Below are 15,581 nucleotides of genomic sequence, written 5' to 3'. Positions count from 1 at the left end.
CTCCAGCCATCCAGCACCTCCAGCCATCCAGCTCCTCCAGCCATCCAGCACCTCCAGCCATCCAGCACCTCCAGCCATCCAGCACCTCCAGCCATCCCGCTCCTCCAGCCATCCAGCTCCTCCAGCCATCCAGCTGCTCCAGCCATCCAGCACCTCCAACCATTCAGCTCCTCCATACTTTTAGCACCTCAGCTTAAAAATCCTTTCCTGTTCATTTTCATCACAAACTCTGAGAGCCTATTACATCTCCACACACAAAGGAAAGAAAAATTAATGTTTAAAGCGGACAACTTGTTATGAATTTATCTCGCTCAGGTACAAAGTAAAGATCTTGATGTGCAAAAGCAGAGACTTTGCAGTATCTTTTCCTAGAAAGGGCACTAATCCCTTACAGTTAAAATGAGAAAAATGAATAATCCTCAGAGATGAAAAGAAAAGATACTCGACTGAGGGGCTACAGACGGAGAAAAAGAGACAGAAAGACAGAGACAGAGATAGGCAGAGACAGAGACAGACACAGAGATAGAGACAGAGACAAAAACAGAGACAGAGGGACAGAGACAGAGACAGAGAAAGAGGGACAGAGACAGAGAGAGGCAGAGACAGAAACACAGAGAGACAGAGACAGACAGAGAGACAGAGGAACACCCAGGGAATCTCAGAAGCAGCATCGCACAGTGTGGTGGGGACCCCTCACCCAGAGAAAGAGTAACGGAGCCTGAGAAGTGAGCCGGAGAATGACTCAGATGTAGAATGAACAGAGCTGATCAATGATTTCTCAAGAGCGACTCTGAGTTCCCAGGAAAGAAAGCACAGATGCAGTTCCACCCAGAGAAGGCGACTCAGAGCTGCTCCGCACATCTGTTGGATGCGGAGGGTGTCCGTACATCCATCAATCAGCAGCCTTGTTCTCTATCAGAGCAAACTCAGGAAAGCTACAGTAAACAGTCCTTCAACCGCTCAGCAGGGGGTCCACAGGAGCCTCACAGGACACCCTGATTCACCTATGTGCCCGTGGAGGGGGCGGCCCAGGGCTGGGCACCACAGAAGACACCCCCACCAGGAATGCCGGGTGCTGAAGGCAGCACTGGCTACTGAGAAGACTTAGAGACATCCAGGTCTTATTGCAGAGTAGGACACGTGCCACAGAGCTGGGCATTTGTAAAGATGTAAGTAGAATGGGATTATTCTCTTTCTGTCAACATGAACGCTCTAACCTTCTATCACGATAATAAAGTTTTCAGAAAATGTAAAGATGGTGTATTGAGAAAGAAAACAGCAGCCCTGTCACCCGCTAGTGGCCAGCAGGGCTGTGAAGTTCCTCTGAAAAACACAGAGACTCACTCGTCATCAACCTCAGACCGGGGCTCTCCAGAGACACGAGGGAACAAGACGGCCAGGAGCAGGGGACACACGCGATGCTGTCCAGCCGCAAAGCCACCACGGGTCCCTGGCAGGCTGCTGGGCTGAGGGAGGGGCCGCTGCCCCCACAAGCCTGGCCTGGCTCCCGCCATCTCCTGTGTCCTGCTCCTGGATGGCAATTAAGCCAGATGCTCCCCACGCAGCCCACGCTCTGCCAGCATCAGTGCGGCCCACGCGCTGATCTCCTGGCCCTTCCTAGAACCACCCAACACAGTCCAAATACCACAGCAAGCCCCTTTACTGAGGCGCCACAGCCTCCAGGACGCTGTCTCCCTGGAAGCCCAGGCAGGGAGCCCCTGTGTGTGGGACACACAAGCTCAGAGCATTGAGTGCTGTGCTCTCAGGATGAACCAACTCCAGAAAATTCACCACAGAACTCTTTCTGTGAAGGGATTCTGCAAATGCAATCACCTTCTCAACTCAGCTAACCTTGAGTTAGGGAGCTTTATGCAGGGGTGCAGCCTGAACACATGGCCCTTTACATCTGGGTCTAGTGGTCAGAATGAAGGAAGTCATAGATCAGAGGCTGATGGGGTTACCTGTTACCTGCTGCTGACTTGAGGGCAGAGAGTGACAAGATAAAGATGCACACTCTCACCACTTCTATTCAACACACTACTAAAAGTGCTAGCAAGAACAATTAGGAAAAAGAAATAAAAGGTATCCAAATAGGAGAAAAAAAGAAGCGAAATTGTCTCTGTTTGCTGATGACATAGGCTTATATATAGAAAACGCTAAAGACTCAGGAAAAAAAAAAAAAAAAAAAACTGTTAGACCTAATAAAGGGGTTTAGAAAATTTGCAGGATATGAAACAACATTCAGAAATCAGTAGTATTTTGTACACTAACAATGAACTATACAAAAGAGAAATTAATTAAGAAAACAATCCCATTTACAATAGCATAAAAATATAAAATACCTAGGGGCAAATTTAATGAAAGAGATGAAAGACATGTACAATGAAAAATAACACCATTGATAAAGGGAATTGTAGATGACACACAAAAAATGGAAAGATACCCTGCATTCATGGATTGGAAGAGTTAATGTTGTTAAGATACCATACTACTTAAAATGATATAGAAATTCAATGAAGTATCTATCAAATCCTAACGATATTTTTCACAGGAAAAGAAAATACAATCCTAAAATGTATATGGAACCATAAAAGATTATGAATAGCCAACCTATCTTGAACATAAAAAGCAAAGATGCAGACATCACACTACGTGATTTCAAAAGATATTACAAAGCTATAATAATAAAAACAGCAAGGTACAAGCATAAGCACAGATATACTGACCAATGGAATAGAATACAAAGCCAGAAATAAACCCATAGATCTAAGGTCAATTGATTTCAATAGAAGTGCCAATAATATATTATGGGAAATGACAGTCTCTTTCAGATATGGTGTTCAGAGAATTGAATATCCACATGTGGAAGAATGAAACTAGACCCTTATCTCACATCATGTACAAAAATAAACTCAAAATGGATTAAGGACTTAAATGTAAAACCTGAAACTATGCAACTACTAAAAGAAAATATAGAGGAAAAGCTTTATGACTTTGATTTGGTTAATAATTTCTTGACTATGATCCAAAAGCACAGGTGAGAAAGAAACAATAGTATTTTTGTGAGTTTTGTATGTTTGCTGTGTGTCTGCATGGTTTTTTTTTAACCATTCTGGTTTCCTCCCCACGAAGATGTGCAGAGAAGCTTAACTGCTGTGTCCACATGGTCCCAGGCTGAGTGATGTGGGTGTGTGTGAGCCGTCCTGCATGGAGACGGCATCCTTCCCAGGTCTGGTGCCCACCTTGAGCCCTGAGCTTGCAGCACAGACTTGTCTTCCCCAACCCTGAACAAAATAACTGGGCAACTAAGAATCTTACTTGTTTTAAAAATTAATCTTTATTAAATGTATGCATAGCTCACATTTATTTCAATGTTTAATATTTGAAGTGTTTTGGTCATTATTTAGAAGTTTGGTGATGTTTTGTGACCAAAAGTATACTGGAGGAATCTCTTATTTATAGCTATCAGCCTATGGGAATATTGGTTTCTTTACACATCATTTCACTCCAAGTCGCAGTTTCTGAGGATTGATCAATGATGTTAATAGAGTATTTACTGTATTGCATATTTCAAAATTGCTAAAAGAGATTTTAAATATTCTCACTACAAAAATGCTAAAGATGTGATGTGACTGATATGCTAATTAGTTTGATTTAATTATTCCAAAATGTAAACATGTATTAAAACATAACATGGAACTTTAGTTATATATATAATTATCTATCCATTTTTAGAAGGAACCTAGAAGGTGCTGGTTATAAATTGAGGTCCCACACCTGGACAAGGACAGAGTCAGAGGTGACACACAGGATGCTGGCTTCCAAACTCTTCATCCTATTTATGTTTCCATTATAGGATATCTGAAGATTCTTCCTGGGCTACAGCTTACAGCTTTTGCTTTAAGATTCCAAAACCTGTTTGAGTTGGAACTGACAATTTCTAAACTTGTTCCCTACCCTCCCCAGACTAAGGAACCCTCAGGAGAAGATAGACAAGAATTTTAGAATTCTACCCATCCATCAACACACTCAAGTCTGTTCTCATCTATTTTAAAATGTGACCTGGGGAGCTTACAGGTAAGATGAAACTAAGAAGAGCATCTCAGCCTCTAAATGGGACTTTAACACAATTATGTTTCAGAACAAACAGGTTTTATAAAATTCATAGCTTGAGCCCTTATGCTTATGATTTGACCTTTCCTGCCCATACTAAGTCTTGCTTAAAATCATTAAAAAAGTCAGCAAAGCTAGTAAGATATATTTGCCTTTATAAAACAACAATATTCTTGTCTTATGAAAAATTATAAACCTTTCGGGTTGCTGTTACAGTGTGTATTGGTATGTTCTTATACTGCTACAAAGAAGTACCTGAGACTGGGTAATTATAAAGAAAAGAAGCTTCACCGTTCTGCTGGCTACACAGGAAGCATGGTGGCTTCTGCATCTAAGGAAGCCTCAGGAAACTTCCAATCATGATGGAAGGCAGAGGGTGGGCGAGACAGCTTACATGGTAAAAGCAGAAGCAAGAGAGAGAGTGGGGAACTGCCACACGGGTTTAAATGACCAGATCCAGGAGAACCCACTCACTTGCAGAAGCACAGCAGCAGGGAATTTTGCTAACCCATTCATGAGAATCCATTCCATGATCTAATCACCTCCTACCAGACCTCACCTCCGACACTGGGGAAGACATTTCTACATGAGGTTTGGGTGGGGACAGAGATCCAAACCAGATCAGTGTATGATAGCTTTTATAACAGAAAAAGAATCTGAGGCTCACGCAGGCAGCTGACTTCTCGGGTTCCATTTCTTTCTCCCGGATGTCGTGTATTTATCCCCATGATTGCGGTATGAGCAGCTTAGTGGGTCAGAATATTTTGTAACCAAGAGTAACACGTGTTTCTGTATGTTCTCAAGCTGCTAAAGTGGTTGGGCAAGTCTGTATTTAGTTAAGAATCACTAGTGATATAGTTTGGCTGTGTCCCCGCCCAAATCTCATCTTGAATTGTAGCTCCCATAATCCCCACATGCCATGGGAGGGCCCTGGTGGGAGATAACTGAGTCGTGGGGCGGGTTTTTCCCCCATGCTGTTCTGGTGATACCGAGTAAGTCTCACGAGGTCTGATGGTTTTGTAAAGGGCAGTTCCCCTGACCTGCTCTTCCCTGCTGCCACGTAAGATGTGCCTTTGCTCCTCCTTTGCCTTCTGCAATGATTGTGAGGCCTCCCCAGTCACGTGGAACTGTGAGTCCACTAAACCTCTTTTTCTTTATAAATCACCCAGTCTCAGGTATGTCTTCATAACAGTATGACAATGGACGAATATAACTAGAGATTTTGTCCTGTCCTCAGAGTGGAGGCATTTCATCTTATGACCTGAATTCATCCTTACACCAAAGCTAGAAAGGCCAGTCTTCATCACATTCAATGGCAGATGGGCTAGAAAGTGTTTGATGAAATCCAGTGGCTCTATTTCTATAAAAACCCATTTAATTCAAATACATTAATAGGCAAAAGTCATATCGTGCAGTTTTTCCTTCTTTGTCAAGACAGATACATGCCCAGATCTCTACTTGGTTCCCAAATTAACTAATCCCAAATCAAAGAAACACGTTGCAAGAAAGCCACATGGATACATTCTACAAGGAATTCACAGTGACGTACCAACTATTAAAACATTTTGCTTGTGATTTTTGCACATTGATTTTGTATCCTGAGACTTTGCTGAACTTGCTTATCAGTTTCAGGAGGTTTGGGGCTGAGACGATGGGGTCTTCTAGATATACAATCATGTCGTCTGCAAATAAAGACAATTTGCATTCCTATACACAAATAACGGACTTAAAGAGAGCCAAATCAAGAACAAACTTCCATTCACAATTGCCACAAAGAGAATAAAATACCTAGGAATACAACTAACAAGGAATGTAAAGGACCTCTTCAAGGAGAACTACAAGCCACTGCTCAACGAAATAAGAGAGGACACAAACAGATGGAGAAACATTCCATGTTCATGGTTAGGAAGAATCAATGTCGTGAAAATGGCCATACTGCCCAAAGTAATTTACAGGTTCAATGCTATCCCCATCAAGCTACCAATGACCTTCTTCGCAGAAATGGAAAAAACCACCTTAAACTTCATATGGAACCAAAACAGAGCCCGCATAGCCAAGTCAATTCTAAGCAAAAAGAACAAAGCGGGGGGCATCACACTACCGGACTTCAAACTATACTACAAGGCTACAGTAATCAAAACAGCATGGTACTGGTACCAAAACAGAGATATAGACCAATGGAACAGAACAGAGGTCTCGGAGGCAACACAACATATCTACAACCATCTGATCTTTGACAAACCAGACAAAAACAAGCAATGGGGAAAGGATTCCCTGTTCAATAAATGGTGTTGGGAAAGCTGGCTAGCCATGTGCAGAAAGCAGAAACTGGACCCCTTCCTGACACCTTACACTAAAATTAACTCCAGATGGATTAAAGACTTAAACATAAGACCTAACACCATAAAAACCCTAGAAGAAAATCTAGGCAAAACCATTCAGGACGTAGGTGTAGGCAAGGACTTCATGACCAAAACACCAAAAGCATTGACAACAAAAGCCAAAATAGACAAATGGGACCTAATCAAACTCCACAGCTTCTGCACAGCAAAAGAAACAATCATTAGAGTGAATCGGCAACCAACAGATTGGGAAAAAATTTTTGCAGTTTACCCATCTGACAAAGGGCTGATATCCAAAATTTACAAAGAACTAAAGCAGATTTACAAGAAAAAAACTAACAAGCCCATTCAAAAGTGGGCAAAGGATATGAACAGACACTTTACAAAAGAAGACATACGTGAGGCCAACAAACATATGAAAAAATGCTCATCATCACTGGTCATAAGAGAAATGCAAATCAAAACTACATTGAGATACCATCTCACGCCGGTAAGAATGGCGGACATTAAAAAATCTGGAGACAGCAGATGCTGGAGAGGATGTGGAGAAGTAGGAACACTTTTACACTGTTGGTGGGAGTGTAAATTAGTTCAACCATTGTGGAAGACAGTGTGGCGATTCCTCAAGGACATAGAAATAGAAATTCCATTTGACCCAGCAATCCCATTACTGGGTATATATCCAAAGGATTACAAATCGTTCTACTATAAGGACACGTGTACACGAATGTTCATTGCAGCACTGTTTACAATAGCAAGGACCTGGAACCAACCCAAATGCCCATCGACGATAGACTGGATAGGGAAAATGTGGCACATATACACCATGGAATATTATGCAGCCATCAAAAACGATGAGTTTGGGTCCTTTGTGGGGACATGGATGAACCTGGAAACCATCATTCTCAGCAAACTGACAGAGGAGCAGAAGATCAAACACCGCATGTTCTCACTCATAGGCGGGTGTTGAACGATGAGAGCACATGGACAAAGGGAGGGGAGCACTACACACTGGGGTCAGTTGGGGGGAAATAGGGGAGGGACGGTGGGGGGTGGGGAGCTGGGGGGGGATAGCAGGGGGAGAAATGCCAGATGTAGGTGATGGGGAGGAAGGCAGCAAATCACACTGCCATGTGTGTTCCTATGCAACAATTTTGCATGTTCTTCACATGTACCCCAAAACCTAAAATACAATAAAATAAATAAATGGGAAAAAAAAACATTTTGCTATATTTTACAAATGGCTATTTACCTATCCATCTATGTATATCTCTGTAATCTATCTATATTTCAGCCCCTCTATCACTCCAATAATTCATCTATATATCCAAGTGATACGTCATTTAATGATGGGATACATTCTGAGAGATGTGTCATTAGGCGATTTTGTCATTGTGTTTACATTGCGGGGTGCACTCACAGAAACCTAGATGATACAGGCTACCACACGCCTAGGCACATGGTGTAGCCTCTTGCTCCGAGGCTACAAACCTGCACAACATGTGACTGTGCTGAATACTTACACAACTATAACACAACTGTATCTGTGTATCTAAGCACATCTAAACATAGAGAAGTGAAAGTAAACATATGGTATAAAAGTTAAAACATGACACACCTGGGCAGGCCACTCACCATGAATAGAGCCTTCAGGACTGGATGTTGTTCTGGGTGAATCCATGAGTGAGCAGTGAGTGAACATCAAGCTCCAGAACTCTACTGTATCCTTTTATCTGACTGGCAGTGCAGTAGTTTTGTTTATGTCAGCCTCACCCCAAACACCTGAGTCACACCTTCCACTGTGAGGTCATGATGGCTGACATCACCAGGCAACAGGAATTTTTCAGCTCCGTTACAATCTAATAGGACCATCATGGTATATGTGGCCTGTCCCTGACCAAAACATTATTATGCAGAACATAATCTATCTATCCATCCATCCATCCATCCACCCATCCATCCATCTACTTTACCTATCATCGCTCCTTCTATCCACCCTCATGTATCTCTCTACCTGTCTTTTCACTCTTCTAGGAAGACACATATCTTTTACTAAGTTTGTCTCTCTTTACCAAAGATGGGCACAAATCTGAACATCAGCTTACTGTCCCTGTTCCTGCGACAGGATCATAAACATTATTCTCCAGGCATGGACATCCTTTGTGAGAGGCTGTACAGCTAATACCAACTAACATAGAAAATCTTAAGTATGACTCTTCATGAAAAGCAGTGTTTGCTAGACTTTTCCTACCATTCAAGGACCAGTAAGGGGAATTTCAGGTTGTACTGTCTGCTCACCACACACTATAGCCACACACATTCATACAGATCACACACACTTTAAGAAGTATAGTGCTCAATTTTTTAAAAAGCATTTCCTTTGCTGACAGAAGGTTTGCTACTTCTACACATCTGTCTTAAGAATGAAAAAAGAAAATTCACCAACTCATTACTTCTGGGCCTTTCCACAGTGATTAAATAGCACAATTAGCCAAGCATACATTTTTCTACTGAAAAAGCTATGGAAACATTAATCTTTTTATCTTTGAAAAGTTACATCTTTGAAATTATTTAATTAACCAAGCTCACAAACTAGTTCACATTTATTTAACACAGGTGCTGGTCAAACCCTCTCATTTTATTACTGAAGAAAAAGAGGGCCGTGGAGCTTAAATGTCATTTCTAGAATCATCTGAGACTTGGACAAGAAGGCAGTCTTTATATCCAGTCTAATTCTGTCAGCATTTAAAACTAAAAATAGAATTTCTTTTTCTAATGGCTGTTTCATGAGAAGTAGCTATGCCACCTTGCCCTAGATAGAACTATTCCTAGTGATAAATTCACTGTTCTGATAGCTGACTTCTCATTTTCTTTTGATGTTTAACTTGTTTTTTCCAAATGCTGATTCGACCAGAGACAGCGGGCGCACCTGCTAACATCACAGTCAAGTCTCTGAAGTGGTCAATGGCCTGTGGGAGCTGGCAAAAGTGCCCAGGTTCATCACATTTTCCCGACGCAAACAACGGTCACACACCTGAATTTTTCCGTTCCGGCTTTGTACCTTGAGATGCGAGCCATGGACAGAGGCACAGACAAAGCGTCCAGCCAGCGCTTCTCATACCTTGGGTCCTTAGCTATGGGCGAGGAGGGTGACGACGGGGCCTGTGCAGAAGAAAGGAGAATGAAGCGTCACAGAGGCTGCGTGCAGGGAGAGGCGTCTGCAAGCACCTGGAATGCCGAGCTCAGCTCCAACACATTTCAGCCAATAAAAAGCAAGTGAGATTGTTTCTCAAAGGTTCAGAAGAAGGAAGTGCTCTTCTACCTGGATTTAAGAAATCTTCTCCATTTTCTTTTTTTTTAAAGTTAAAGGTTTTTATTATTAATTCAGCTTTAGATGTAGTTAAAAATGAGTACATGTGCATGACATTCTTCTGATAAATTTATGCCAAAGAATTAAGCAGCCTGAAAGGAATGAAGAGCTATTTATTTTTTATATCTAATCCTATTTTATATTTAATTTATGCAATTACCCAAAACCTGTTTCTTTTTTTTATTACTATTATACTTTTAAGTTCTGGGATACATGTGCGGAACGTGCAGGTTTGTTACATGGGTATACACGTACCATGGCAGTTTGCAGCATCCGTCAATCCATCATCTACATTAGGTATTTCTCCTAATGCTATCCCTCCCCTAACCCCTCACCCCCTGACAAGCCCCAGTGTGTGATATTCCCCTCTCTGTGTCCATGTGTTCTCATTGTTTGACTCCCACGTATGAGTGAGAACATGCAGTATTTGGTTTTCTGTTCCTGTGTTAGTTTGCTGAGAATGGTGGTTTCCAGCTTCATTCATGTCTCTGCAAAGGACATGAACTCATCCTTTTTTATGGCTGCATAGTATTCCACAGTGTATATGTGTCACTTTTTTTTTTTTTATTCTACTTTAGGTTCTGGAGTTCATGTGCAGATCACGCAGGGTTGTTTATTTTCTAACTGCCTATTGCATCAAAGAGAGGAAGCTGAAGGAAGGAGAAGGAGAGGAGAGGCCTAAATCTGGAGTGAAAGTTGCAGGCACAGCACTGGGCTCAGTGCACAGAGACCAAGAGAAAGACATAAAACCAGAACCAACCTGAAATGTCCTGTCAGCCAGTTTCGGTCGAGAGACACATGACAGAATGGCTGCTAACATACCAGTGGTGTCCAGGTCATGGGTCTGCCTTATTATGGGTGGCAATGACCCTCTGTCTGTGGTCGGAGCCAGGCCCAGATGGAAAAGTGGGGAGGCCTCAGCGGGTCTGCAGCTCTCGAGAGGAAGCTGGTCTAAAAAGGGGAAAGAGCCACACAACCACCCCAGCACCATGCAGAAGCCCCGCGAGCGTCCAACAATGAAAGGGTCAGAAGGTGGTGCCGGGCCACGGGACACACCCGGATCCCATTCCACATTCTCAAAGGGGAGCCTGAGCTGCCTAAGCCATCTTGACCTCAGAGCCCGGCTCGCTATGAGTGAGCCAGGTGCTATCGCCCCAGCCACCAGCATGGATGCGCCTCACAGGCGTGCCCCACACTCACAGGGGTCACCCACACTCACGGGTGTGCCCCACACTCACAGGGGTCACCCACACTCACACGCAGGCCCCACACTCATGAGACATTTCTGCTGTTTCAATTTGCTTCAGTGGCTACTGGAAACACCAAGCCTGAGCCCGAGGCTCTGTGGACCCTACCATCCAGGGACGGTCACACCTGAAATCTTAGCATCTGTCTGCAGGATTTTCTGTAAGCAGCGATGCCATGAGAAAACAGACCTGGGTTTTCGGATGCTCAAGGGTGGTGTGAGTGTGTTTCCTCCTTGCTTGTTCATGAGTATTAAGCTGCCGAATGTCCACAATGTATTAGGATGTTCTTTGAGACTTCATATAACAGCATTCATCATACATTGGTTAATCCACAACTTAGAGAGCAAACCCTGTCCACCTCAAGTCTCCTCTGCGGTCAGCTTTACCTACCAAAAATAGTGTCCCTAAGCATTCTGTGCAGCTGAACTGTCAATGGTTGGTTGAGGGCTGCCCCCCAGGGCTTCACTGGAGATCCCTGGGACCCGTAGGCTTTGCTTCCATGTGGATGAGGTTTCCATAAGACTCTCTGCACACCACTCACACTTAATAAAGGTGATTTATTTTTCATCTTTGCTAACATATAAGCTCCTTCCTCATTCTCCTCCACCTCAAATCATCTTTGCATCCCTGCCCTAATATTTTAGACGAAGGGCCTCTCACCCAGTGCAGGTGGGATGGGGGAATGGACACTGGGGAGGGTCGGGCATCACACAGAAGAGGTGGCATTGCCATCTACAGATGTGTCAGAAAGCAGAACGAAAACTCACACAGCCAGAGGTTGGCTTTGGGTTATTATCCTAACATTGCTTTTATATGTTTATTTATTCCATGGCCAATAGCTCAATGGCAAAAGTGGCAATATTGGAACATCTGAAGTCTCAGGTGAATTTTACAGATATTCATTCACTGTTACCCTTTTCTGTTACATTCTGACACGTGGTAAGAGGTTCGCCTTTGTGCATGCACGAGAACAGCACTGCAATGCCTTCGGATCACCTGCTATGCATTTCACATTAGCTCTGCTGAAATGGCACTTGTCTACACAGAATGCTGCAACCTGTGTAAGAATTCATCACAAATGATTGCATACTGCGGCATGCTTTTAGCTATCACATTAATTTTAACTGTGGTTTTTGCATGCACAACACTAACCCTGTGCCGTAGCATTCATCCTATCAAGGTGTGTGTGTGTTGCCACATACGCTATGCTCCTTGTTGTTGACTGAAAGTTTGCTGCAGTGTGCTGTTTTCAGAGATACTAGAATCATACTGCAAAACCACCACTTAAAATTGCATTGGGGACTCTACTGTACAATACAGAATATTTTTAAAAAATAGTATGGATCCTTTCATAAAATCAGTTGAAGATTACCTTTCAAAAGTGTAGGATCAAAAGCAACTCCCCACTAAGAAAACCCACTTTTTCTTTATAAAATCAGGCTGCTTGCAGAGCTTGTTGGCGCAGCTTTGCATCCAGACCGTGGACTTTTATGGGAGGCTTTTCCTCCTTCCCTCTTCAGAGTTATGCTTTCACTCAGACGCCACTGATAAACCCTGAAATTCATGTCCCATTGAATGCACTTTCCTCCAGAAAAGTATTTTGCACAATCTGGAGAAAATATTTTCCATAATCTAGCAGTTAGGGCAGAAGCCAGGTCTCTTAGAGCTAATGCTTAGGTCAGCAGGTCAAATGCTCCCACCTCCTGAGGGTCAAGGAGAAGGGACATGCCAGGGTTACCCATATGCAGCGCCTTCCTCTCCAGCTGCCCGGCACACGCAGCTGTTTGTTCTCTGCTGTCAAGCTGGACACTGACATTGGAGGAAATGCCTCCAGCTTCCTCTCCTTAGGAGAACACCATGTGCAGGGTACCTGGACAGGCCTTCTTGTCCTGTGCCTGCCTCCCACACAGCCATCTCCAAAGCCAGCTCAAGGCCTCAGGTAGGTGCCACTCATCTGAGCAAACCCCACTCTGAGGGAGTTCATGTCCTGCAGAAAACAGAGCTTCGTGATTCTCACCTTGGTCCCAAATCTTACGTCAACTCAATAGCTTGCAGATACAGTGAGGCACGTCCCTACCAGCTGACCACAAACCCTATAGCTTTTTTGTCACCGTGCTGCTTACGACAGGAATGCAGAGGTCAGCATCTCCAGGGTCGCAAAAGCCATCTGCATCCATCCACAGCAGTGGAAACCCATTTTAGATGAGAACATGTTTTCCTCTATTTAATTTACAATAAAGTCAAAAGTTGCCAAAGAACTGACCCCAAAAGGCCATCCTGCAGCATTTATATATGACTGAGCAACCAACTCACAGGGCATTTACTATGAAATGCCACAATTGTTATAAGATTGTCAATCAAAAAATTAGAGAAATATATCTCCCAATATGTTGAACGTATACAAGAATTAGAAGAGAGGATTGGAACCAAAGATGCCAGCCACAGGCGTTTCGAAGAGCAGAGGGCGACGGGGAGCCTCCACTGGCGGAGGGGATGTTCACAGGAGCTGGCTGGAGATGAGGCCATCAGGTTCAGAGACTCAAAGCAAGCGGTGGCCTCAGGTCCCTGGGCACGTGCTCTTTCTAAAGCACAGTATTCAAATTGCTGCGGTCCCCAAGAAAGAACTCGTGGGGTGATTTTAGAAGTTCTAAAGACAGTCTTCATCCGCAGACATGCGAGCCTGAGCTCCCTGCTCTGCATTCTCCCAGCTCTGGTTCTTTGGGGCCGACAAAAAGTGACTCCATCCTGGGATTTGCCACACTCACAAGATAAACCTTCTGGACAGAGGCGGGTCTCCAGAGGTCCCTACGCCTGGATGGATCCGTTTTGAAAATGCAAGTAAAATTAAGTACTTTTAGCGTACTCTTTATAAAGCTACTAGAAATGAATAAAAGTAGATGAAATCAAAAGCCTCCAAATATTTCAACCACTTACAAGTTCCCAGTTTATATAAGCTGCGTATCATCCCGGTGTTTCTGCCTCAAGGCATGTAAGTATAGACCCAAAGTAGTGTTAGGAGCACACGCTAAGTCTACATTCGCTGATTATCACAGAACCACAACCACATTCTACAAGAGGTGGGGAATATAAAAAGGTTTAAAAAAATCCTTACTACCCATTTTGTATATTTCTCATGATCTTTTCCTGTTTGGTTTTTAAAACTTAGTTAAGATCATACAGCACATAATAATTTTTAAATACATACAAGAAAATAATATTTTAGATCATAGATTTAAAAAAGTGGAATCTGAAGATAAACCTTTGCTCTCAGGAGCCTTTCGGCTTTAATAACAACCATTTCTTGAATATAGAAAGGACTCAGTGAATGGCTGAAAACTGTGACAGTACCAAACCATATGGATATATACTATGCTTTCCCCACACACACATACTTATAATAAAGTTTAATTTATAGATTAGGCCCAGTAAGAAATTAGCAATAACTGCTAATATGATAGAGGAATTATATCACTCTTCTGTAAAGAGCATGGTGAGAATGTGGTCTCTCCATAAACATCTTATTACTGCACTAGTCCTCCTCGTGATGAGGGGATGGAGCAGTGTGTGCACAAGTTTTCATCAGCTACTCAGAATGTGCACAATTTTAAAACTTATGATTCTGTATTTCTGGAATTTTTCATGTAATATTTCGGAATGCAGTTGATCGTGGATAATTGAAACTGGGGAAAGTAAAACTATAGGTAAGAGGGGCATCACTGTCCGGGCGCAGTGGCTCACACCTGTAATCCCAGCACTTTGTGAGGCCAAGGCAGGCGGATCACAAGGTCAGGAGTCAAGACCATCTTGGCTAACATGGTGAAACCCTGTCTCTACTAAAATACAAAAAATTAGCTGGGTGTGCTCACGCATCTGTAGTCCCAGCTACTTGGGAGACTGAGGCAGGAGAATCTTTTGAACCTGAGGGGCAGGGGTTGCACTGAGCTGTGATTGCGCCATTGCACTCCAGCCTGGCAACAGAGCAAGTCTCCGTCTTAAAAAAAAAAATAGCTGGGTGGGGTAGCATGGCACCTGTAGTCCCAGTTACTCAGGAGGCTGAGGCAGGAAAATCACTTGAACCTGGGAGGTGGAGGTTGCAGTGAACTGAGATCGCATCACTGCACTCCAACCTGGGCGACAGAGCGAGACTTCTTCTCAAAAAATAAAAAAGGGGGGCATCACTGTACACTTGGGGCTTTAATACTATATGTTTAAATAGGTTTCAAGGCAACTTTTTAGGTGTTGCTGTATTGTCTATAGTGAATGACTGAAAAACTTTGCACTTTATTTGTAACTAAACTATATTGAGGCATAAACGACACACAATAACATATGCAGATTTTAAGTACACAGTTTGATGAGTTTTGTCAAGTGTATATAGCCCATGCAGCCTGAATCCAAATTATGAAACAGAATTTACCCCCATGATGCTTCCCCTGTGCCTGTTTGCAGGCAATCCCTCCAGTCCAAGGTGGTCACTGATCTGGTTTCTGCTGTTACAGACTGGCCGTG

At 43.2% G+C, this 15,581-nt stretch overlaps 1 protein-coding gene across 1 annotated transcript in view; it reads right to left on the bottom strand.

The window, feature by feature from the left end:
* SNTG2 (syntrophin gamma 2) overlaps positions 1-15,581 on the bottom strand; it is a 350,315-nt gene that overhangs the window by 111,727 nt on the left and 223,007 nt on the right. The window contains exon 9 of the mRNA XM_017514037.2: positions 9,490-9,617. Within this exon, the coding sequence (XP_017369526.1) occupies positions 9,490-9,617 (128 nt within the window). The remainder of the gene's footprint in view (positions 1-9,489; positions 9,618-15,581) is intronic.

This window comes from Cebus imitator, unplaced genomic scaffold, assembly GCF_001604975.1.
Source record: "Cebus imitator isolate Cc_AM_T3 unplaced genomic scaffold, Cebus_imitator-1.0 Scaffold512, whole genome shotgun sequence".
NCBI lineage: Eukaryota > Metazoa > Chordata > Mammalia > Primates > Cebidae > Cebus > Cebus imitator.
The sequence above is the reverse complement of the archived record's forward strand: the minus strand, read 5'-3'. Positions and strand labels throughout refer to the sequence as shown.